Source organism: Nerophis lumbriciformis, linkage group LG07 (genome assembly GCF_033978685.3).
Source record: "Nerophis lumbriciformis linkage group LG07, RoL_Nlum_v2.1, whole genome shotgun sequence".
NCBI classification, from domain to species: domain Eukaryota; kingdom Metazoa; phylum Chordata; class Actinopteri; order Syngnathiformes; family Syngnathidae; genus Nerophis; species Nerophis lumbriciformis.
The window spans coordinates 45,165,126-45,190,998 of NC_084554.2; the positions used below are offsets into that span (position 1 = coordinate 45,165,126).

At 42.8% G+C, this 25,873-nt stretch overlaps 1 protein-coding gene across 2 annotated transcripts in view; it reads right to left on the reverse strand.

Moving 5' to 3' along the window:
* The window catches only part of spata13 (spermatogenesis associated 13), a 66,675-nt gene that overhangs the window by 9,480 nt on the left and 31,322 nt on the right, over positions 1 to 25,873 (reverse strand). Inside the window, exons 2-10 of one of the 2 annotated variants that reach the window (XM_061965080.2) lie at positions 18,878 to 20,245; positions 13,981 to 14,022; positions 10,502 to 10,933; positions 10,298 to 10,442; positions 7,963 to 8,090; positions 7,538 to 7,717; positions 3,620 to 3,799; positions 3,364 to 3,543; positions 144 to 376 (exon numbers count right to left, since the gene is read on the reverse strand). In XM_061965080.2, coding sequence (XP_061821064.2) covers positions 144 to 376; positions 3,364 to 3,543; positions 3,620 to 3,799; positions 7,538 to 7,717; positions 7,963 to 8,090; positions 10,298 to 10,442; positions 10,502 to 10,933; positions 13,981 to 14,022; positions 18,878 to 20,245 — 2,888 coding nt within the window. The remainder of the gene's footprint in view (positions 1 to 143; positions 377 to 3,363; positions 3,544 to 3,619; positions 3,800 to 7,537; positions 7,718 to 7,962; positions 8,091 to 10,297; positions 10,443 to 10,501; positions 10,934 to 13,980; positions 14,023 to 18,877; positions 20,246 to 25,873) is intronic. The other variant, XM_061965082.2, reaches the window with a different exon arrangement.

Sequence of the window (25,873 nt, forward strand, 5' to 3'; positions counted from 1 at the left end):
AAAAAGGCCTACTATCGCGCATACTTATGCTATAAAGTGTCATCATGTGATCCGTCCATGTCCCGCAGCCTCCATTGAAACACGTTTGAGGAGGTGTCTGGGCATGCTGTAACATTAGCGCGGCAGTGATGACTGAGGCGTACCTGTGGCCCTTGGGGGTGTACTTGAGCAGCTCGCCCAGCTGCAGGGGGTACTTGCAGATCTTCTGCACAGGTGTGAGCAAGAAGCCGGCGATGGAGATGTCGATCATCCGCTGCTGGAGGCGGCAGATCTCAAAGAATTGTTTGTATCGGCCGGACTTCATGAGGCGCTGCAGCTCGGCGCAGGCTGCTGGGTGAGTGTTGCAGTACTCGGAGTAGATGGAGAAGCCTTTGCCCTGTAGGACAGAAGATGTTCCGTTTGGCTTGTTAGGGCCCGAGCAGCAAAGCTCCATGCAGTATTTTTCCCTAACTTCTATCGCTTTTTTGAGGCCTTTAACTGGCAAAAAATTTACATTTCGTGGGTATCGAACACAACATTTCAAAATGACTATTAGCGGCCCCTTGAAAATAAGTTAAAATTTGCCCCTGCCACCAGATTCATGTATCGTCTCAAAAATAGCTGAAGACGTCCATGCACATAAAAGTAAAAAAAACCATTTTATAAGTCAGCCATCTTGGTTTCTGTCAGCTCAAAACAGGGGTTGTATGTCAACTAACTCCTCCAAGAGACTTTGACCAAATGAGTGGCGGTTGAAAAAACAGATACTAGAGAAATGGGCGATGATAAACTGCAAAGGAATTTTGCCTACGCTTTAGGCGCCAAACTTTGATCTGATGGTTCACCACAGAACTTTCAACATTTATGACTCGGCTCCACAAATGGAAATCCTGTTCAGAATTGGTACAAATATGATGACAGCATAAATAAAGTGCTGGATCGGTCAGTACATATTCGTATGCATTCGTAGTGAGCGGAGGCTGGCAACCAAAACTGCTCCTCGTTATCAACCATCAAACTGCACCTAAATGGGAACTGCATTTTTTTGCCTATCGTTCACAATCATTATGAGAGAAAAGAAGACAAATTTTTTTTTTTTTTTTTTTTGGGCAGTCTAACATGTAAAAATCGGCTTGTTATTGGTGGGTAGCAATGGAGCTAATGGGTGCAATCCATTCTACCTCTAAATCACTTTAAGATGCATCCAAAAACGGCCAACAATACTTAATTTATGTTCTGTAACCTGTATAATAACCAAGCTGTAGCATACTTACCAACCTTGAGACCTCCCGAATTCGGGAGATGGGGGGGTTGAGGTGGGGGACGGCGGGGTTGAGGTGGGCGGGGCTTGGTGGTAGTGGGGGTGTATATTGTAGCGTCCCGGAAGAGTTAGTGCTGCAAGGGCTTCTGGGTATTTGTTCTGTTGTGTTTATGTTGTGTTACGGTGCGGATGTTCTCTCGAAATGTGTTTGTCATTCTTGTTTGGTGTAGGTTCACAGTGTGGCGCATATTTGTAACAGTGTTAGAGTTGTTTATACGGCCTCAGTGTGACCTGTATAAATGGGTTATATTTGTATAGCGCTTTTCTACCGTCAAGGTACTCAAAGCGCTTTGACAGTATTTCCACATTCACCCGATCACACACTGATGGCGGGAGCTGCCATGCAAGGCGCTAACCAGCAGCCATCAGGAGCAAGGGGTGAAGTGTCCTGCCCAAGGACACAACGGACGTGACTAGGATGGTAGAAGGTGGGGATTGAACCCCAGTAACCAGCAACCCTCCGATTGCTGGCACGGCCACTCTACCAACTTCGCCACGCCGGCTGTTGATCAAGTATGCCTTGCATTAACTTGTGGGTGTGTGTAAAATCCGCATATATTATGTAACTGGGCCGGCACGCTGTTTGTATGGAGGAAAAGCGGACGTGACGACAGGTTGTAGAGGACGCTAAAGGCAGTGCCTTTAAGGCATGCCCCCAATGTTGTTGTCCGGGCGGAAATCAGGAGAATGGTTGCCACGGGAGATTTTCGGGAGGGGCACTGAAATTCGGGAGTCTCCCGGGAAAATCGGGAGGGTTGGCAAGTATGAGCTGTAGCGACATTGTTATTGTAAGAGTGAAACTGAGAAACTCTTTTTCTAGCGCAGTAATACATCGGCGTGCTTCGGTATTAGCCATGAGCTAGCTTCGGCAAGAGATAAGCTAGCTTTTACGTCGGCACTCGACTCGTGTTTGAGTTTGTAATGCACAACACAATGCAATAGACCACCAATCAGTACTGACTGAAAAACATGAACAATCATATCACATAATCAGTACTGACTGAAAAACATGAACAATCATATCACAGTATCTGTAAAGTATTATCCCACATTTCATGTTTTGTTTGTACATAGCTAGCTGGACAATGTATGTACTGTAGTTGTAACAACACACATATCATGATCAATATTATAGTGACTCACTTGATGGACAGTTGGCATTTTGGTACAGCTGGCCGGGCACGTTTTTCCGGTTTATTTTGGGTAAGCCCTCCATTTATGTCAAAATACCTTGGCTCCAAGTTCCACATTTACAGTGTCAAAGTCACGCCGACGTCACTCTCCCGGCTTCCGTTTCACTCTTTCTCCGTGCTGACTTCTATAAGCAGTAGTTCATCCTACTAGTATTCAGCTTCAAAAAGATAAGGTTGTAAATCTTCATTTGTACAAAAATAGTCATCTTCGTTGTCTATTCCCAATCTGCCATGATTGTAAATAACCCATTTGTTGCCGGACGTCGAAAAAGCCTTCTTGTGAAGGAGAAAAATAAATGCGCTGAGGAAATCAGCAATGATTAAAATGATCAAAATAGGGTAAATATTGAACATATTACATATTTTTATGAACGTCTCTATTACTACATTATATATACATATATACACTTGCAGTGTGTATATAAATCGTTGATGGAGGTTTTTTGAAGTTGTTTTAGAAGCTTTGAAGGCTACAACAGCTTTTAACCTTTTAGCCGTATCTTCCAAACATTTTATTATCATCTTTAAAACCCTAAAAAAAAAAAAAAAAAATGAGTCGCCGTTCTTGTCTCTCATAATGATTGTGAACAATAGGCAAAATTACAAAAAAAAAGTGCTGTTCCCCTTTAGGACGATCAGATCTCCTTCCAAACTGATATCAAGCTTTTAGGTTGGAGTGTGATCATGATATCGACACCAATATCACCCCCTTGTGGTGGAAAATGGTAACGTCATAACTTCCTTCTGCATGCTCCAATCTTTCTGACATTTTTGATGGTGGGTGGGGCATTGGGGAGGACCTGACTGCACGACTTAACCCCATAGTGCAAAGGCGCCAATAGGCGCTTTCCAGCGAGTGTGGCGGCGGACCTGCGTGAGGAAGCAGGAGCCTATTTCGCTGAGGTGCGGCTGCTCTTTGTTGTACTTCCTCTCCAGGTCCCGAAAGAACTGCCTCTGGAAGGTGTAGATGTCCTCGATGTTGCTGAAGATGGTCCTTAACTGCTGCTCGGTGAACATGTCGGGGTGTTTCCGGCACTGACGGATGTAACCCTGAGGAGGACAGCAAACATTTTTGAAGCCAGCAGAGGGCGCTGAGAGCTTGAGCGGAACATTGCTTCGGCCTCACGTCGCAGATGTCCTTCAGGTGCTTGATGTAGATGCGCTCTGTGTTCAGGATCTCCTGCACCACATTGGTCCTCATCTGCTGGCGGTGCTGGCTGCTGTGCGCGTCTCTGGGGGCGGGGTCTTCCTGGTCCGCCACGCTCTCCACACTCCCCGCGCTGGAGTCCTCCTGGTTCACACGCACCTGAAAACACAACGTAGCGGCAGAAAGTCAAAGAGTTGGAATATTTGAGGCCAATTACTTGCCTTTTCTCAAGATGGCCGACATTCAGGCTGAATTGAAGCAGCAATTAGGAAAAGGGGAGAACAAAAACCACTCCAGCCACAAAGGATCAGATCCGCTCAGCATTGCTATGGTAACACGTGAGAACTTTTACAGAGGACTGGAATTTTTTCACAATTCCCATGTAAGACAAGAACACATGTTTTTTTTTGTAATGCATTCTAAGTCGTAAAATATGGCAAGTACGAAGTGGCTAACAATGCAGCTAACGGAGTACACTATTGCAACCATAAAGCCCTCTAAAAACAACATCCAACAATACTCCATTTACATGTCGTGACCTGAATATTACCCAAGTATTAGCAATATTGTTATTGTAAGCGCTAACACAGACAAACTATTTTTGTGGCGCCATCATCAAAGAGAGCCATACTTGCCAACCTTGAGATCTCCAAATTCGGGAGATGGGGTTAGGGGCGGGGGCGGGGTTTGGTGGTAGCAGGGGGTGTATATTGTAGCGTCCCGGAAGAGATAGTGCTGCAAGGGCTTCTGGGTATTTGTTCTGTTGTGTTTATGTTGTGTTACGGTGCGGATGTTCTCCCGAAATGTGTTTGTCATTCTTGTTTGGTGTGGGTTCACAGTGTGGCGCATATTTGTAACAATGTTAAAGTTGTTTATATGGCCACCCTCAGTGTGACCTGTATGGCTGTTGACCAAGTATGGATTGCATTCACTAATGTGTGTTTAAAAGTCGCATATATTATGTGACTGGGCCGGCACGCTGTAAGTATGGAGGAAAAGCGGACGTGACGACAGGTTGTAGAGGACGCTAAAGGCAGTGCCTTAAAGTCACGTCCCCAATAGTGTTGTCCGGGTGGAAATCGGGAGAATGGTTGCCCCGGAAGATATTCAGGAGGGGCACTGAAATTCGGGAGTCTCCCGGGAAAATCGGGAGGGTTGGCAAGTATGCAGGGAGCTAACTAGCTTATGCTGCTATATTGACATACTGAGCTGCTGCATCGCCTCTAAGTTGGTGAAAGTTAATTCTAAATTATAAATAATGTCTCTCACCTGGATAGTAGAAGGTTGTGGACATAAACCGAGAAGTTGGCCAACTTTGACATCCAACTTAGACCCGTAGATGGCGAGAATGTAGGCCTGGTCAATATATTGATTTTATCGATAAATTTGAGTTTTTTGTTGCAGATAATAATTGATTTATTTCTCCTTTTCCTCCAGCATACTTTTTGCACCCATGCGCTTCTGTAGTCCTTGCCAACCCTTTACTTCCTTAGCAGAGATCCACAAGCTGAGCAAAACATGGCTTACGCTAATGCTAACAATAGCTAGACATTTGTTACGAAGAAAAGTGTTGTCAGTGCGTAAGAATTGCGGTAAAAGGAGTGTAACAAATGACTGCATGCTACAAAGTTTCTTTAAAAAAGGCAGAAGCACAACAAACCTATTCCAGCATCTGAAACAGCACAGAGCCGGAAATGCAACTCCTTACGAGGCAAACAAGACCGGGACAATAACAAGCTCCAGCTAAAAAGCATCCGACTGTGGTGGAATTATTTACACGCGGCATGTGTAATAATTTACTTGCCAACCCTCCCGGATTTTCCGGGAGACTACCGAAAATCAGCGCCTCTCCCGAAAACCTCCCGGGACAAATTTTCTCCCGAAAATCTCCCGAAATTCAGGCGGAGTCCATGCGGACCTGAGTGACGTGTCGACAGTGGCCAGCCTGTTCTCACGTCCGCTTTCCCACAATATAAACAGCGTGCCTGCCCAATGACGTTATAACTGTAGAATGATCGAGGGCGAGTTCTTGGTTTATTATGTGGGTTTATTGTTAGGCAGTTTCATTAACGTCCTCCCAGCGTGGTAACAACACACAACAACAGCAGTTACGTTTTCGTCTACCGTAAAGCAGTTCGTCTGCCGTAAACAGCAATGTTGTGACACTTTTAAACAGGACAATACTGCCATCTACTGTACATGCATATGTGACAATAACATCTAGGGCTTTTAGAGAGTGCAGTGCACAACTGCTATACTAATATATATATATATATATATATACATAAAAAATAAATTAAATATATTTATACAGCTAGAATTCACTGAATGTCAAGTATTTCATATATATATATATATATATATATATATATATGAAATACTTGACTTGGTGAATTCTAGCTGTAAATATACTCCTCCCCTCTTAACCCCGCCCCCGCCCCCCCCACACACACACACACACCCCAAACCCCAACCTCCCGAAATCGGAGGTCTCAAGGTTGGCAAGTATGGTGATGAGAAATGAGAACAATGCACAGAGCGATCACAAAAACAGTCGCTCTTTTACACGCATGTGCTGCTGCAAAACTCTCGTGGAATTGTAACAAATTTAATCGTCAATAAAGTTGTATATTCCATGTGCAATGAAGTGTACATTGTCTTTAACGTCACTACACACTAACAAGGAGCCCAGGACACTTCATGGAAAGTCTGCATGTTTTCACTCATCTCAATGTTTAACTTGTTTATTTGCATATAATGTATACAATACTAAATTTTTATTTACAGAAATATTTTATTCAAGACAGAAGTTTTAAGTTTGCACTTTATTGATCTCATTGATTTTTATTACTACTAATTGATTATTGGTATTAGAGATGTCCGATATTGGCCAATAAATGCTTTAAAATGTAATATCGGAAATTATCGCTATCGGTTTCAAAATTATCGGTTTCAAAAAGTAAAATTTATAACTTTTTAAAACGCCGCTGTGTACACGGACGTAGGGAGAAGTACAGAGCGCCAATAAACCTTAAAGGCACTGCCTTTGCGTGCCGGCCCAGTCACATAATATCTACGGCTTTTCACACACACAAGTGAATACCACACATACTTGGTCAACAGCCATACATGTCGCACTGAGGGTGGCGGTAAAAACAACTTTAACACTGTTACAAATATGTGGCAGACTGTGAACCCACATCAAACAAGAATGACAAACACATTTCGGGAGAACATTTGCACCGTAACAAAACAGAACAAATACCCAGAACCCCTTGCAGCACTAACATGTTAAAAAAAATAATGCACTTTGTGACTTCAATAATAAATATGGCAGTGCCATGTTGGCATTTTTTTTTCCATAACTTGAGTTGATTTATTTTGGAAAACCTTGTTACATTGTTTAATGCATCCAACGGGGCATCACAACAAAATTAGGCATAATAATGTGTTAATTCCACGACTGTATATATCGGTATCGGTTGGTATCGGAATCGGTAATTAAGAGCTGGACGATGTCGGAATATCGGCAAAAAAGCCATTATCGGACATCTCTATTTTTTATGAATGTGCCTGTTATTATATTACATATATCCTTATAGTGTGTATGGATATTTTTTAGAACACTTTATAGGTGGAATAGAGTGACCCCATTATATAAGGATTGTGAATGATAGGAAACATTTAAAATAAAACCAGGCAGTTTCCCTTTAAATGGCGTCTGTTGAGGAACTTTGAATTAACAATGAGCAATTACACAGCAGAGGTTCCCCTGCCAATCAAACAAGATTACTGTGGTTGTTTGACTGTCAATCAGCGCCGGTACCATGGAAACCACAGTTAATCAGCGTCGTACTTGGAGCAGAGCCAGCTTACAAGAGAAGTGCGTTTACTCACCCTCACAAAGCTGGAGGGAAACCAGGCCTCCTTGTCGGGCCGCCTGCCCCACCACCAGTCCTTGTGCGAGGCGTCCAGGATGCGGATTACGTCTCCGGCCTTGAAGGCCAGCTCCTGCTCCTCCATGGTCACATGGTCCCAGAGGGCCTCGGCGTAGACCGTGTGGCCCGAGCTTATCCACTGAGCGGCACAAACACATACCATACAATTACATGACGGCTGAGCCTGTGGAGAACACGGACGATTACAACCAGACTTGGGCCTCTATGGTGGTTATCTATTCTGCTGAACGCCGTCCAAACATCTTGTCACACACACACACTTTATCCTCACATGGGCAGGACTGACACGCACACACACCAAGATAAACCTCCTGTCATAAACACAAGTCCCTTTCAACGTGAGGGCCGGCGAGCTTGCCTCACCTCCACAAGCACGGAGAGCTCCACCCCGGGCTCCAGGTAAGGCGTGACATCGGTGAGCTCGTCGAAGCTTCCTTCCTCCTCCTCGCTCACGCTGTCGTCCAGCGTCACCGAGCACTCGGACACGCCGTCTGCAGCGTTTAACGCAAACATTGGCATAATAATTGTGCACATTGAACCTAGGAGCTGTGCTCTCTCAGAACAGAGTGATCGATCTATACTCAGAGGAATGCGAGACAGAGGTGTTTTTAAGGACCACTGAACAGAGTAGGACGCCAAGACGCCTGCTAGAAATAATAAATAATTAGGGTTGTCAAAAATAACAAGTTAACTTAGGTGATTAATCACAAAAAATATTGCATTAATCATGTATTTACGCAGATTAATCACACACTTTATTTTGACCGTACATGCTCCTTTACCTTAACCGCGGATCGACGTAAAAGAAAACTGTCGGCAACATTTGAGCAAATAAAAAGACAAGCATGCAAGTAAAACATTTTAAAAAATGCTCCTGGATGACATTTTGAAAATAAAATTGCATTTGTGTGGAAATATGAGTCTTTTAAACGAGTACCGTATTTTTCGGACTATAAGTCGCAGTTTTTTTTCATAGTTTGAGTTTGAGTCTGAGTTCCTTATACTCAGGAGCGACTTATGTGTGAAATTATTAACACATTACCGTAAAATATCAAATAATATTATTTAGCTCATTCACGTAAGAGACTAGACCGGGGGTCGGCAACCCGCGGCTCTAGAGCCGCATGCGGCTCTTTAGCGCCGCCCTAGTGGCTCTCTGGAGCTTTTTAAAAAATGTATGAAAAATGGAAAAAGATGAGGGGGAAAAAAAAATATTTTTGGTTTTAATATGGTTTCTGTAGGAGGACAAACATGACACAAACCTCCCTAATTGTTATAAAGTACACTGTTTATATTAAACATGCTTCACTGATTCAAGTATTTGGCGAGCACCGTTTTGTCCTACTAATTTTGGCGGTCCTTGAACTCACCGTAGTTTGTTTACATGCATAACTTTCTCCGACTATCGAGGACGTGTTTTATGCCACTTCTTTTTCTGTCTCATTTTGTCCACCAAACTTTTAACGTTGTGCATGAATGCACAAAGGTGAGTTTTGTTGATGTTATTGACTTGTGTGGAGTGCTAATCGGGCATATTTGGTCACTGCATGACTGCAAGCTAATCGATGCTAACATGCTATTTAGGCTAGCTATATGTACATATTGCATCGTTATGCCTCATTTGTAGGTATATTTGAGCTCATTTAGTTTCCTTTAAGTCATCTTAATTCAATTTATATCTCATGACAAACTATCTGTATGTAATATGGCTTTTGATTTTTTGCGGCTCCAGACAGATTAGTTTTTTGTATTTTTGGTCCAATATGGCTCTTTCAACATTTTGGGTTGCCGACCCCTGGACTAGACGTATAAGATTTCATGGGATTTAGCGATTAGGAGTGACAGATTGTTTGGTAAACGTATAGCATGTTCTATATGTTATAGTTATTTGAATGACTCTTACCATAATATGTTACGTTAACATACCAGGCACGTTCTCAGTTGGTTATTTATGCCTCATATAACATACACTTATTCAGCCTGTTGTTCACTATTCTTTATTTATTTTAAATTGCCTTTCAAATGTCTATTCTTGGTGTTGGGTTTTATCAAATAAATCTCTCCAAAAAATGCGACTTATGCATGTCTTTTTCCTTCTTTATTATGCATTTTCGGTCGGTGCGATTTATACTCCGGAGCGACTTATACTCCGAAAAAATTGCATTTGTGTGGAAATATGAGTCTTTTAACCGAGTAATACCCTGTGCTTAGTCACGATTAACCCAAATTCAGAAGTGTGATTAATATGATTAAAAAGATTAATTTGACAGAACTAATAATAGTACCGTATTTTTTGGACTATAAGTCGCAGTTTTTTTCAGTGCGACTTATAAATGTTTTTTTCCTTCTTTATTATGCATTTTCGGCAGGTGCGACTTATACTCCGGTGCGACTTATACTCCGAAAAATACGGTAGTTAAACACATCCTAAAGTGCTACAGTACAAACCAATATTTAAAACAATAAAAGCTTTGTCATCAAAACAGATGAAATACTGGGACTAAAACATTGTCAATGAAGCATAAGAAACACAAGACATGCAAAATAGTGGCCTTTCCAAGCGTGTGTCTAGTTATTTTAGTTGTTTAAAAAAAACACTAATTAGGCTATAAGATTTCAGTGTGTGTTTAAGTACTTTTTGAGCACATTCAACAGTATGATGTCTTAATATTGTTACAACCCGAGTGTAGCCACTGACCGCTGAGCACTCTGTGCAGCTTCCTCCTGCCGACGCGGTCCAGGCCGATGGGGGTGCTCTGGGAGAGGGTGGTGGGGCGAAACCTGGCAGAGACTCCCTTGTAGGGGGGCACTTGGTGGGAGGGGATGGGCGGCCGGGACAGAAGCTGCAGGGAGGACATGGATTTAGACAAATATTTTCACGTCACCCTAAACAACAACTCACAGAAGGCAGATGGTCCTCGCTCTCGTCAGCATCAGGGGAGAACAAATCCTCCACCCCCATCACAGACATGGGTCGCTGTCGCCGGCCTGGAACGTTCCCGTTCGTGCTGCAGACGCTCTCCCCACTACCCCCATTCCCGTTGCATTCCTTACGAAGCGACACGTCCGACGCCCTTTGGTCCGGGTTGAGCTCGGCCGCCTCCTCGGGAATGCAGTGCTTCCTGGAGAGAAGCTGCCCGTAGTCCGAGATAGGCCGAGGTCTGGGGCGCCCACTCCTTCGCCGGGACTTGACAGAGGACGCCTCTGTAGGGGCCGCGTCTGAGGGCGACTCCGGGAGGAAGACCGGGGAGAAGGGAGGGGTGGTGCCGCTGGGGGTTGAGGGGACTCCTTCGGCTTGCAGCAACGTGTCCTGATGGCATTCATCCGATGTCACCTGGAAATGGTCAGAGGTAGAGGTGCACAAAAAAAATTTATTTGTGAATTGTGATGCTTATTCAACTCAATAATAAATCCATTCATAATTTTTTTTAAAGTTATAAAAATAAAACAAAAAACTAACAAAACCCCCCCAAAATTATTATATACATATATAGGTCAGAAAAAAACACATACCGGTAGGCTATTTCATCCCCGCAAGCCTGTTTCGCAAGTTTCCCTGCTCTTCATACGTAAATATATATATATTTATTAGGGGTGTAACAGTATACAAAAATGTCGGTTTGGTACGTACCTCGGTTTAGAGGTCAAGGTTCAGTTCATTTTCGGAACAGTAAGAAAACAACAAAATATAAATTTTTTGGTTATTTATTTACCAAATTTGTAAACAATGGCTTTATCCTTTTAACATTGGGAACACTACAATAATTCTGCTCACGTTAATCAACATTAGACTGCCTCAAGTTGTTGCTCAGATTAAATAAAATGACAAAACTTTTCTTCTACATATAAAAAGTGCAACATTAAACAGTTTCAAGTGAACTCAACATGCTTAATTTATTACAGCATTTGGGAAGCCTGTAGTTGATTTTTATTATGTAAATGTTATATTTTTATCAACATGTGATAGCAGGGATCCTGCCATTCAAAGCTTTTCTGTCCGTAACACACACACACACTGCAAAATGAGCTAACGTTACGCTAAAAGCTAATTAGCCTACACCTTAAGCCAGGACTGCGTGCGAGCTGAGCTGCAGTTTAAAGTTTCTAGAACGTCAACGGGCTCATAGTGATGTTACTAGTAGTTGACTGGGAGGTGTTTATTATAATTTGGGAGAGTCCGCTGCCTGATGCTTACCTGCTAAACACCTTAGAAACTCGTTCGGTACACCCCCGTACCGAACCGAAACGGTTCAATACAAATACACGTACCGTTACACCCCTAATTATATATATATATATATATATATATATATATATATATATATACACACACACATACACAGTATATATATATATATATATATATATATATATATACATACATACATACATATACACACCTGGGGATAGGTTGACTGGCAACACTAAATTGGCCCTAGTGTGTGAATGTGTGTGTGAATGTTGTCTGTCTATCTGTGTTGGCACTGCGATGAGGTGGCGACTTGTCCAGGGTGTACCCCGCCTTCCGCCCAATTGTAGCTGAGATAGGCTCCAGCGACCCCGAAGGGAATAAGCGGTAGAAAATGGATGGATGGATGGGTGTGTGTATATATGTGTGTGTGTGTGTATATATATATATATATATATATATATATATATATATATATACACACACACACAAAAAATAAGAATATACATTTTTAGATAGACGTTTTGTAGGGGATGGGGAACAAATTGTAAAATCGATTATTAAACGTCAATAATTGATATTGATTTGTTTTTTTTACGGGAAATAAGTTAAACGCTGACATTTCTAAAATTTGACTGACCGCAGTGAGCCACCTCACCGAGGGATCTGACCAGCTCCTTCATTTCAGGGCCCAATCTAGCCCTGAAATAAAGTAATGTTTAAGTTTTGCACACATTTACATTAATTTAATAAAAGGTAACTAGAATTAATGTAACTGTTTCTTATTACAAACGCACTGTTTTTTTTCAAACATTTCAGGTGATTAATGTTTATTTAGTGAAACAAAAAGAAAAGTAAAACTGCAGCAATACACATAAATTAAAGATGCATCAATAATCGTTTTTAAATCAAATCGTAGCTCCTGAATCGTAATCGAAGATTCCGACCTCTAGTTTTTAGGCCATCTCCATGCAACCAGAAGGAGCTTTTCTAACCTGTAACCTGTTTTGACAACGTTTTATTATTATTACGGTAGAAGATGGATGGATACCAAATAAAACATTGTAAGAGTCTATTTGATTTGAGAATTTTGTTGGATCGAGAATGGATTCTGAAACGAATAGTCACTCCAGGAATTGAAATCTTTTCCTAATGGATAATCTGATTAAGAATTCACTCCCCTAATAGGGGTGCACGAAAAAAATCGATTAGCACCCAAATCGCAATTCTTATTCAACACAATTATAAAATCGATTGATACAAATTATAAAACATATATTTTTTCAAACTATGAATACATTTTTGAAAATACGTTTTTTTAAGCTATATCCATGCAACCAGAACAGGCCTTTCTAACCTGTTTTGAAAAAGTTTGATTTTAACTATTATACAAAGTAATACATTGCTTTGAACTGAAAATGTTGTCGAATCGAGAACTGATTCCGAATCAAATCGTCACATTAGGAATTGGAATTGGATCGAATCGTGAGGCGCCCAAAGAGTCACAGCCCTACCGGTTGCACACAAAAAAACTATTCATATTCGAATTGCGATTCTTGTTTATCCCGATTGTAAATCGATTCATAATTATTATTTTTTTAACAATTTAAAAAAAAATATATATATATATACAGAAAAATATATATTGTATATAAAAAATTTTTTTATTTATATATTTTTAAGAAAATAAATATATATATTTATAAGAATACATCTTTAAAAATACTTTAGGCCATCTCCATGCAAACAGGACATGTTCTAACCTGCTTTGAACAACATTCATTATAATTATAAATACAAAATAATACATCTATATGAATTGAGAATCGATTCTGAATGGAATAGTCGCCCCAGGAATCTGAATCTGAATGAATCGTTAAGGTGCCCAAAGACCGACACCCCCTAGTCAGAGGGACAGGTCAATGACCCACAATGTACAGACATGTAGCGTACATGTCACACACTGACGAGAACATCTGTTCTTTTACTGCTGCTCGAAGCGTTCCAAGAAGTGAAGAAAATATCCCAAACGATATCAGGTTCCTCTTGAGAACACTGATATTAAAAAGGAATGCTTATCAAATACCAGCAGAAAAGTCCACAATAAAAATAATGATATCGCACTGGAGTTTATTTCACGGTCTCCACATGCAAACACCGGCAGGAAAACGGTCGGCCGTGACAAACCTCACCTCTTGGTTCTCTGGGTCTGGATCCGGTCGGCGGCACACGCACTGGAAAGGCACACAGAGGACGAGCACCATGGTGAAACACATACGGGCGCCTCTAAAGTCGACACGTCGGATTCTCCCTCCTCATCCTCAAAGGCCAAAAGCTGATCTTAAAAACAAGAACGGTGTCCGTAACGGTCTGGCTGGCTGCGAGGGAGCCGTGGCGCTGGACTTTGCTCAACAGGGAGACTGGAGAAGCGGGAGCGCTCATTTCAACCCGCCCACCCACAATTGGCCATTTCGCGCGAAGGCCTGCAATCATGAACACAGCCTAATCATTAACTGGGACTGTTCCTTCAGTGGGGCTGCGAGCACGCCGTCATGTGACCCAGCACAAGTCAATATGTCACACGGAGCGCAAACACGGCAGACAGTGAAGACACTAAAGTGGTGTCATTGAAACAAGAGCATATTTCAGCAGTGTCAAAGATGCTTTATAAAACTTGTATTATCTTTCATTGGCGAAGACGAGGGTCAGTGAGTGTACAACCAGCATCAGCTGTTCCTCACACAAGAAGAAATGTTTCCTAATCCTTACTTCCATTCTTGAAAGCTGACCCGCAGCTTAATTGCGACTTAATGATTTCCAATAAACCCAAAAGCTGCTGCCTGCTTTGTTGCCGTTGGCTGCAGACCAGAGATCGACTGATATGGTTTTTTTTTTTCTCGATCATCAAGAAGTTGATGATCGATATTGGGAGCTGATATTCATTTGCATTGAGAATATTTAAACATGAATAGCATACATTAATCACGATTATTTTGATTGATATTGTAGTCACAAAAATTTGTATTTATTGTACCACCAAAACTTAAAAAAAAAAAAAAAAAAAAATTCAATTAGTAAAGAATAAACCACAACAAGTAAAATAATATATATATATATATATATATATATCTATCTCCATCCATCTTCTTTCGCTTATCCGAGGTCAGGTCGCGGGGGCAGCAGCCTAAGCAGGGAAGCCCAGACTTCCCTCTCCCCAGCCACTTCGTCCAGCTCCTCCCGGGGGATCCCGAGGCGTTCCCAGGCCAGCCGGGAGACATAGTCTTCCCAACGTGTCCTGGGTCTTCCCCGTGGCCTCCTACCGGTCGGACGTGCCCTAAACACCTCCCGAGGGAGGCGATCGGGTGGCATCCTGACCAGATGCCCGAACCACCTCATCTGGCTCCTCTCGATGTGGAGGAGCAGCGGCTTTACTTTGAGCTCCCCCCGGATGACAGAGCTTCTCACCCTATCTCTAAGGGAGAGCCCTGCCACCCGGCGGAGGAAACTAATTTCGGCCGCTTGTACCCGTGATCTTGTCATAACCCAAAGCTCATGACCATAGGTGATGATGGGAACGTAGATCGACCGGTAAATTGAGAGCTTTGCCTTCCGGCTCAGCTCCTTCTTCACCACAACGGATCGATACAGTGTCCGCATTACTGAAGATGCCGCACCGATCCGCCTGTCGATCTCACGATCCACTCTTCCCTCACTCGTGAACAAGACTCCGAGGTACTTGAACTCCTCCACTTGGGGCAGGGTCTCCTCCCCAACCCGAAGATGGCATTCCACCCTTTTCCGTATATGTATATATAAAACACAATTTAGTTTTAATTGTTTTTAATGAATTTTTTTAGACTTATTTTACCACCATAGTGTGCTTCTTAATTACAATAAATGCAAAAATCGTCACCATTTTGACCAATATTTTAGGTCAAAGTACGACTGGGCGATATGGCAAATTTTTTTTATCATGATTTAAGTTTTTCATATCATATGATCTCTGTTAATATCACGTTTTTTTGTTTTGTTTGTTTTTTATTAAAGCGAATTGTCCGGTGCAGGATTATAGCGAGTACTGGTGCATCCCTACTGTTTACTACTGCAGTATCCTGTAACAGACATGTCCGCCATGTTTGTTGGAGGTAATATATGCTAACAGCTGACAACAGTCATTTAGTTCATATATATATATATATAAACTGTGTTTACTAGAAGTGCAACACGACAGGTAACCCACGCTACAGTCTGTACCTGGTTTTAGGGCCATGGTTTTGCTTCTTTTTCAGTACGTTTTGTGGGGGTAAAGACAACAACTTTTTTGCCTCAAAGTTATTTTTTCATTTTGTTTGTCATCACAAAAATTCTGCAGTAAACAAAGTATCAGTGGTGTAGTGAAGTGAATTATATTTATATAGCGCTTTTCTCTAGTGACTCAAAGTGCTTTTACATAGTGAAACCCAATATCTAAGTTACATTTGAACCAGTGTGGGTGGCACTGGGAGCAGGTGGGTAAAGTGTCTTGCCCAAGGACACACCAGCAGTGACCAGGATGGCGGAAGCGGAGATCGAACCTGGAACCCTCAAGTTGCTGGCACGGCCACTCTACCAACCGAGCTATACCGAATACTATAATACTTTTATTTCAAATTAACATTTACGAAACAACATGTTCTGGTAAATTATTATTTGCATTATTTAATTAATTGTATACATCAGTGCTTCTCTCCAGTGCTTTGGCAAGCGGTGACCCAAAAACTCAAATTCTGTATCTTATATTTAAAGGTGCAATATGTAATAATTTCATGTCAAGTCATCATCAAATGGCCCTGATATGTCAAAAGGCATTAATAAATCATGTTCTTTTCGAATACCTCTATAACTGATAACAGTAGTTCAGCCTGAATTAGATTTACAGCCCCGAAATATTGTTATTGTTTTCATTTTGATGCCCCACCCTCTACCGTTTGACCAATGAGAAAGTTTGTGAGTGTGTCACATCCAGGTTGCCAGTTACGCACCGCACTCTTCGTTGAGCTACTGCCACTGGTTAAGTTACTAAACATGTCAGACCTTAGTCAATCTAAAAGGCGTCGTTACGATTCTTAACTTATTCATGACAAAGCCAGGCACAAAACGAGGATGCCTTTGAAAGATGGAGACGATTGAAGGCGGAGAAGATGTTTTCATCTGAAGTCAAACTTGCTAATTTCCTCCTTGATAGGTAAGTCAGGCATTTACGTTTTGTGGATATGTGTAGTGTCAGTGCCTATTTCGTTCTCCATGTTGGTACGCTGAGGAAATGCGTTCCAACATTAGCACGGCTAAATGCGGTTTCTGGTACTGTATGTGCATCAGGCACGTAACGTGGGTTGGCTCATAGAATAGCACTCTGCACTGAAAGATGGTGATGTGCGTACATGGAAGAGAATGCAGTGCGTCAGGTTGGATGCAACATGGAGTTATGCTGAACGAAATGTGGCGGTAATTTTACTGTTGGCCTTGGCTTGCCATCAAAATAGGCCTATACCATGTATAATGTAATAATATAAATAATTATTTCGATGGTGGTCCGTGCGGTCAAACTAGAAATTTTAGCAGGGTAATGTCAACACAATCTGTCCTGACTCGACGAAAATATTGCTGCGTTACTTTACAAATACATTTGGCTAATTGACATCAGTGAAATGTGGCATAATTACTGAGTAAACCATCTTGCAAGAAGCATAAACAAGAGAAACCTACAGCGTAGCACTCGACGATTGCCATTAGAAGTTCCTTGGAGTAGGATTCGGATTTGTCTTATAGTTGAGACATGTTTCAAGACGGCTGACATTTCTTCCTGGATGTTACAGAAAGTATGATAATGTGTGAGCTGCTGCCTGCTTTTCTTTACTTATATAATAATCTCCTATGTATCAATATATTTACACAAAGTTGGGATTTTTGGCCGAGATGTAGAATTTCCTGTCTTCATGTCAATCCATCTCTATAGTGTTATTTGATTGAATGACTGAATCTGAAACTCTCCTTTAATGAGCCCACACTCCTTGATGTGGATGAAGGATTGTTCGTTGCAGTAGCGAAACAAACAAAACAGAACCGTATGACGCTGGGGAAAAAAAAGAGGACAAAAACTGGATTTCCCGGCAAAAAAAATGGAAGTTTGGAAAGCTCAGCAGAAGAGATACTCTGTACAAGCAACATTGCAGAAGGAACAGAAAGTGGGGGTCTAAATATTATAATTTTTTTTAAAATACTGTTATTATATGTATGTTTATATTGTATTTGTTTAAGTCGTTATGTTGTAGTTGTTAAAAATAATAAAAGATACCGATATAGAGGCCGATACTGATATACGTCAAATTGGCAAATCTCGGCACCGATAATCGGTCGATCTCTATTGCAGACGTCATATTAAGTTTAAGTCGGAAACAAGGTCGAATTTTGATGCCATCTTTTCTTCCTTCCAGTGTTTGTGCAGACAATAAAAAAAGAACAATAACTGCCGACATAAAATAAACTAGAAAGGTAAAGTATTTAGACGTCGATTTGGATTACCACCAAAATCAAATCCCTTGTTCCTTATCCCATTTCTGACAGGTACTGAAAGTTTCATCAAAGTCCGACCATACGATGAGCTAGGTTGATAACTAGCAGACAAACAAACTAACTGACAAATAAACTACACGTAAAACAAACTAACTTAATGAGAAATTAACTGACGAACAAACGAACTGACAAACTAGTTATTTAACTCAATGAGAAACTAATTCACTACCAAACTAACAAGCTGATAAACAAATTAACTGACGAACAAACTGACAAACTAGTAATTTAACTCAATGAGAAACTAATTGACAAACTAACTAGCTGAAAAAACAGCTGATAAACGAATGAACTCAATGAGAAACTAACTGAAAAACAATCTAACTCAGTGAGAAACTAACTGACTGACATCTAAACCCTGGCGACTGCATAACCTCCTCGCTGAGGTAACTCAATACTTTGAGCTCAGAACCGCATGAGTACTATGTCCAGTGAGAAATGCTTGTAGACAACTACAATGTATTTCATTGAGCATATTACCTTGGTTGCTAGCTGGCCAACTTCACCTTGGTCTTTCTGGTCATCAGGAAACTCTTCTTCAAAGCCACACGTGGTGATAGTCATAGATCTCGGTCGGGGTTCCACGGAGACCTGGTGGGTGATGACGTCCCGATCAGGATGCGCGTGGTGAACCAGTGAGAGGTGTTCCGAGGACAACACCCGAGCTCTGACCGGCAAGGGCCGGGGCTGTCGCTCGCTAGCGGCTCGGCAGGGTACGCGTCGGGAATAGTCGTCGTGGAGCCGGCTCAGGGGCGTCATGTGACTGGGCGGAGCAGGGCCAGGAGAGGGGCTTTGTCGGCGGAGGACGCTCAGGTCGGTCATGCTGCCAACGAGCTTAAGCACCTGTCCCTTAACCGTGACTGGGCTCTTCATGCGAGCGCGTCCTCTCAAGTCCACTGAGGACGCACTGGCTGTCCTCTGGATGCGTTCAGTCCCGTTAGACATGCTTGTCCTCTGGGGGTCTTCCTGCGGAGACGGCACGCCTTGCGTTGGGGCCTTGCGTCTAAAAGGTGCTTTAAATATGTGAAGGTTGTCGGCGCTTTTGCTGAGTCTGCTCAGCACCTTCACGTCTGAGTTTTCGGTCTTTGACCCCTGCTCCGCTTTCTTGCAGTCAGCGGAAACGCTACTTCCTGCTCGGGTGTCCTCGTCCATGTCCAGCAGAGTGATGCGTCCTGCACCGTATGCTCTCTTGATGCTCCTGGAGAAGCAAGAATTCCGTTGAAAACCGCCACCATCATCATCATCATCGTTGTCGTCAATATCTGAGCTGTAATGACTTGCAGACAAACGATTCTCATTAAAGTTTCCACCGGGAGCTTCTTCAAGCTTCAAGTCAGCAGAATCAATCTGATTCAGGTCAGAGTTCGTGACAGTTACGCCATTACCAGTTTCCTGACAGGTCGTCCCTCGATTTTGAATTCCCTGGAAGACAGACGAGCGCAGCTTTTTAAAAGAATCCACAACACCAAGCCCAGGAAGTCCGGCGGCACCGTCGACGGTGGGACTCGTAGCGGGAAAGGGGCTCTTCCTGGAGCTGGAAAACAGCCTCATGATTCTCGAGGCGGAGGCCGGGTTTCCTTCGACTTTAGCTCTGACCGCGTTGGACCAGGCGGAGGAGGACGTGGCGCCGTTCGGACGGTACTCGTCCGCCACGGAGCCCAAGGTCACTGGCTGCACCTGGGCGCTGCAGCCTGACAGCAGATATGGGACGGGGCTTTTTTCAGGTTGACCCGCATATGGATAGAGATCGCTGAGTGGTCGAGGGCGGCTCAGCGGGTCTGCTTTGAAAGCGTGGATGCCAGGGAGGGAGTCTTCGCTTGTGGACGAGACTCTGTCTTTGGGTTCTGCCTGTGGAACAAAATAAATATCATTGAGAATTCTTCGTAAAAACTGAATGGCAAGGGATCACAACTTTAACAATTAGGGTGTGTTCATTCTTGGTTTGCATTTGCTCTAGTATTTTTCTCAACTGTAATACTCTCAATTAATCATAGGCATTGTTCACACTGCAGGCCAATTTTGAATATTTTTTGACCATATGTGACCTGTATCGGATTTTTTCATGTCATTGTGAACAGTGCAATTGCAAATTTTTCAAACCCGACCTATGCCTCTTTTGTGTGTGGATATAAAAAGGGTATGTAAAGATTGCAACAGCAGTCTGAACCGGTTGCGTTCATCGGACCAATACGCAATCAGATAGCAATAAATGTCATACTTATTCGCCAAAATAGACTGTATAAAATAGACAAAATAAATATTTTTAGGAACTCATGTCAATGTTCCACCACTCCTGTCTCCGACTTCTCGCCAACACGTTCTTCGGAGCAGACATCAAAGCTAATGCCCCACAAACTACGACAGCCCACTGTCCAGTCCACTGTACTGGCAGGTTCTCATTAGGATTTCAATTCAGGGGGTTTAACATTTTTTGTTTCCTAGAGGGGGCGTGACAGAAAATAATTGAGAACCATTGATTTACTCGGTTTCCCCTCCTCCCCTCTCTCCAGCCACTTCGTCCAGCTCCTCCCAGGGGATTCCGAGGCGCTCCAAGCCAGCTGGGAGAGACAGTCTCCCCAACGTGTCCTGGGTCTTCCCCGTGGTCTCCTACAAGTAGGACATGCCCTAAAAACCTCCCCCGGTAGGCGTCTAGTGGGGCATCCAGACCAGAAGCCCGTACCACCTTATATGATGAGGCTGCTGCCCCCACGACCCGACCTCAGATAAACTGAAACAGATGGACGGATGATTTAATGGGAGGACATGTAGTACACCCACTTTGATCCTGTTCCTGAGTTTCTAAAATATATATGACCTTCTAGTATTTGTTTTTACATATGAAATCCCAAAAGTTGTATAATCATTAGACCAGCACTTTGCATGTAGTTGGGCGGGCATGGTAAGGTGTCAGGGGGTGGCACTACACACGTCGTCAGCTAGGTGGCATTACAGTGCATTCACAAAGTATTCACAGTGCTTGTCTTTTTACCACAGACTTATTCCATTTTTGTCCTCAAAATTCTACAGACAATACCCCAAAACGACAATTTGAAAAAAAAATGTTTTAACCACAATCTTAGCACACTTATCTTTGGGCAGTTTTGCCAATTCCTATTTGCAGCACCTCTCAAGCTCCATCAGATTGGATAGTAGGCAATGGTTTTCATCCAGGATGTCTCTCTACATTGCTGCATTCATCTTTCCCTCTATCCTGACTCATCCCCCAGTTTCTGCCGCTGAAAAACACCCCCACTGCATGATGCTGCCTCCACCATGCTTCACTGTAGGGATGGTATTGGCCTGGTTTCCTCCAAACATGACGCCTGTCATTCAAGCCAAAGACTTCAATCTTCCAAATATTTTTTTATCTCATGGTCTGAGAGTCTTTCAGGTGCATTTTGGAAAACTTATTTGACCAAGAAATGCCTTCCGTCTGGCCACTCTACCAAACAAGCCTGATTGGTGGTTTGCTGCAGAGATTGTCCTTCTGGAAGGTTCTCCTCTCTTCACAGGAGGAAAGTTGTAGCTCTGATAGAGGGACCGTCAGGTTCTTGGTCACCTCCCTGGCTAGACTAAGATGAAAGCAGCAATGTACAGAGACATTCTGGATGAAAACCAACTCTTCCCATTCAAATCTGATGACGTTTGAGAGGTGCTGCAAAGAGAAATGGGCAAAACTCTCTAAAGAGAGGTGTGCCAAGCTTGTGGCATCATATTCAAAAATACTTGAATGCTGTAATTTCTGCCAAAGGTGCATCAAAGGCTGTGAATACTTATTTTATTTATTAATTTGTTCTATTTTATCCACTAGCGACGCTGAGATCATTATTCATGCGTTCGTTACGTCTCGTCTCGATTACTCTAACGTATTATTTTCGGGTCTCCCTATGTCTAGCATTAAAAGATTACAATTGGTACAAAATGCGGCTGCTAGACTTTTGACAAGAACAAGAAAGTTTGGTCCTATTACGGCTATACTGGCTCACCTGCACTGGCTTCCTGTGCACTTAAGATGTGACTTTAAGGTTTTACTACTTACGTATAAAATACTACACGGTCTAGCTCCGTCCTATCTTGTCGATTGTATTGTACCATATGTCCCGGCAAGAAATCTGCGTTCAAAGAACTCCGGCTTATTAGTGATTCCCAGAGCCCAAAAAAAGACTGCGGGCTATAGAGCGTTTTCTATTCGGGCTCCAGTACTATGGAATGCCCTCCCGGTAACAATTAGAGATGCTACCTCAGTAGAAGCATTTAAGTCCCATCTTAAAACTCATTTGTATACTCTAGCCTTTAAATAGACCCCCCTTTTAGACCAGTTGATCTGCCGTTTCTTTTCTTTTCTCCTCTGCTCCCCTCTTCCTTGTGGAAGGGGGGGGGGGCACAGGTCCGGTGGCCATGGATGAAGTGCTGGCTGTCCAGAGTCGGGACCCGGGGTGGACCGCTCGCCTGTGCATCGGCTGGGAACATCTCTGCGCTGCTGACCCGTCTCCGCTCGGGATGGTGTCCTGCTGGCCCCACTATGGACTGGACTCTTACTATTATGTTGCATCCACTATGGACTGGACTCTCACAATATTATGTCAGACCCACTCGACATCCATTGCATTCGGTCTCCCCTAGAAGGGGGGGGGGGGTTACCCACATATGCGGTCCTCTCCAAGGTTTCTCATAGTCATTCACATCGACATCCCACTGGGGTGAGTTTTTCCTTGCCCTTATGTGGGCTTTGTACCGAAGATGTCGTTGTGGCTTGTGCAGCCCTTTGAGACACTTGTGATTTAGGGCTATATAAATAAACATTGATTGATTGATTGATTTACATGGGATTTTTGTGTCTTTAATTTTTAATACAGTTGCTAATATAAAAAAAAATAAATCACATTGTTATTATTGGGTATTGTGTGTTGAATTTTCAGGACAAAATGTATTTATTCCATTTTAAAAAAGGTTGTAACATAACACGAAGTGGAAAAAAGTGTGAAGACTTTCCGGATGGACTGTTGATGCTGGTACCAGCAACGCGGAGTCGTTTGCACAGAAGAATAAATAATTTAATATTATCGGGTTGGGCAGCACGGTGGAAGAGGGGTTAGTGCATGTACCTCACAATACGAAGGTCCTGAGTAGTCCTGAGTTCAATCCCGGGCTCAGGATTTTTCTGTGTGGAGTTTGCATGTTATTCCCGTGACTGCGTGGGTTCCCTCCGGGTACTCCGGCTTCCTCCCACCGCCAAAAACATGCACCTGGGGATAGGTTGACTGGCAACACTTAATTGGCCCTAGTGTGTGAATGTGAGTGTGAATGTTGTCTGTCTATCTGTGTTGGCCCTGCGATGAGGTGGCGACTTGTCCAGGGTGTACCCCGCCTTCCGCCCGAATGCAGCTGAGATAGGCTCCAGCACCCCCCGCGACCCCAAAAGGGACAAGAGGTAGAAAATGGATGGATGGAATATTATCAGGTTCTCAATTGTATTTCAATTTAGGGCAGATGTGGAAAAAAATTATGTCCCCAAGGGGGGCATGCCAAAATATAATTGAGAACTAAACCAAAATGAATGAAAGCAGCATAGCACACATTCTAGAGTCCGTTTTAACCAGACTAAAAATGCTAGGTGTAATAATAAAGTGCTGCCACGGCACTTATCAAGCACTTCCACACACGAGCAGCCATTGTTGACAGTACACTCTGCCTGGCGTTTGCACCAGAGAGAGTGAGCAAGCCGCTGTAGAGGATGTCACAGGTAAACAAAGAACATCTCTATCCACGGCCTAAGAAAGAAGCCACACAGTTAGAACATGACGTGCGTCTGCTGCTGTGGTGTGAGAGCAGGGGCCCGGGGTGGGCTGGTGTGTGTGTGAGATTCACAGTGGTGGCTCATGCAGCTGGCCCTTTGAAGCAGGCCTCTCTGAGCGTGACTAAGCAGTGGGAAATGCTAATCCATTGTGATTAATGCAGTAAATTGCCACGTTTCCGACTTGGCGGGGAACAAAGAGACATTTGCTCAGTGTACACCTGCAGTACTACACTCATGCTGATGCAGCAGCAGCAGGGGGTCTGCTGCCGTCATCCATGTAAAGGCGGCAACGTCGCTGCCAAGCACCACTACCGCCGGAACAATGTGCCGCTTTCAAAACGGCGCTCAATTGTCTTCTTGTGTGCCGAGGAGTGACGAAGAGCAGCGACGTAAGTACTTGGGATCTATCACCCCGTCTATTTTTCTCAGGCAGGAAGAGCGAGATAGGCCAGGAATGTCAACAAGTCAGCTCGCTGGTATCTAAAGGCTCCGTGATGCCTGACAGCCGTTCTCCTTCAACGCCTTCATGGCAACCACACAGGTGTCACCAGCCGACTGGCACACTCTCATCTAGGGATGTCCCGATCCAGGTTTTTGCACTTCCGAACCGATACCGATATTGTTTTTGCATTTCCGATCCGATACCGATACTGACCGATACCGATACTGGCCTATCCGAGCATGTATTAAAGTTTAAAGTTATTTAGCCTACTTAGTTGTCAGAATCATGTTGAAAAGGGTTTTAGTACTCTTGATAACAACTAGCCAGCTGAATTAGGGGAGTTTGAATAATACACAATGGTTGGTAACAAGAAACTGACCTGTTTATTCCAGGATAAACACAAAATAGACAAAATTATACATGACAAACAGAAATGGCATCATTGAACTAGGGCTGGGCGATATGGCCTTTTTTTAATATTGCGATATTTTAAGGCCATATTGCGATACACAATATATATCTCGATATTTTGCCTTAGCCTTGAATGAACACTTGATGCATATAATCACAGCAGTATGATGATTCTATGTGTTTTGATTGATTGATTGAGACTTTTATTAGTAGGTTGCACAGTGAAGTACATATTCCGTACAATTGACCACTAAATGGTAACACCCCAATAAGTGTTTCAACTTGTTTAAGTCGGGGTCCACTTAAATTGATTCATGATACAGATATATACTATCAGATATATACTATCATCATAATACAGTCATCACACAAGATAATCACATTGAATTATTTACATTATTTATAATCCAGGGTGTGGAGGGGGGCGCCGGATGTAAGTGTCAAAAAGACAGCCAAAAGAGTTTGATAAGAGAATAAATCTAAAGTTAAAATATAGGGTAGAAATGCACCCATTTGCAGGAAATGTAGTCTTGATTTTCTAAATTTTCTTTCAAGGCTTGCATGTCTACATTAAAACATTCTTCTTCATACTGCATTAATATATGCTACTTTTAAACTTTCATGCAGAGAAGGAAATCACAACTAAAAAAATCACTAATTTTTTCATACGGTGTTGATGTGGAAATTTTTGCCTCAGCATTTTGATGGTGTGGGCATGTGGATCTGGATCGGCATTTTCCCATGCCTTGCCGATACGCAATTTTTGGCAAATATCGGCAGCCGATCCGATCCAAATATCGGATCGGGACATCCCTACTCTCATCTA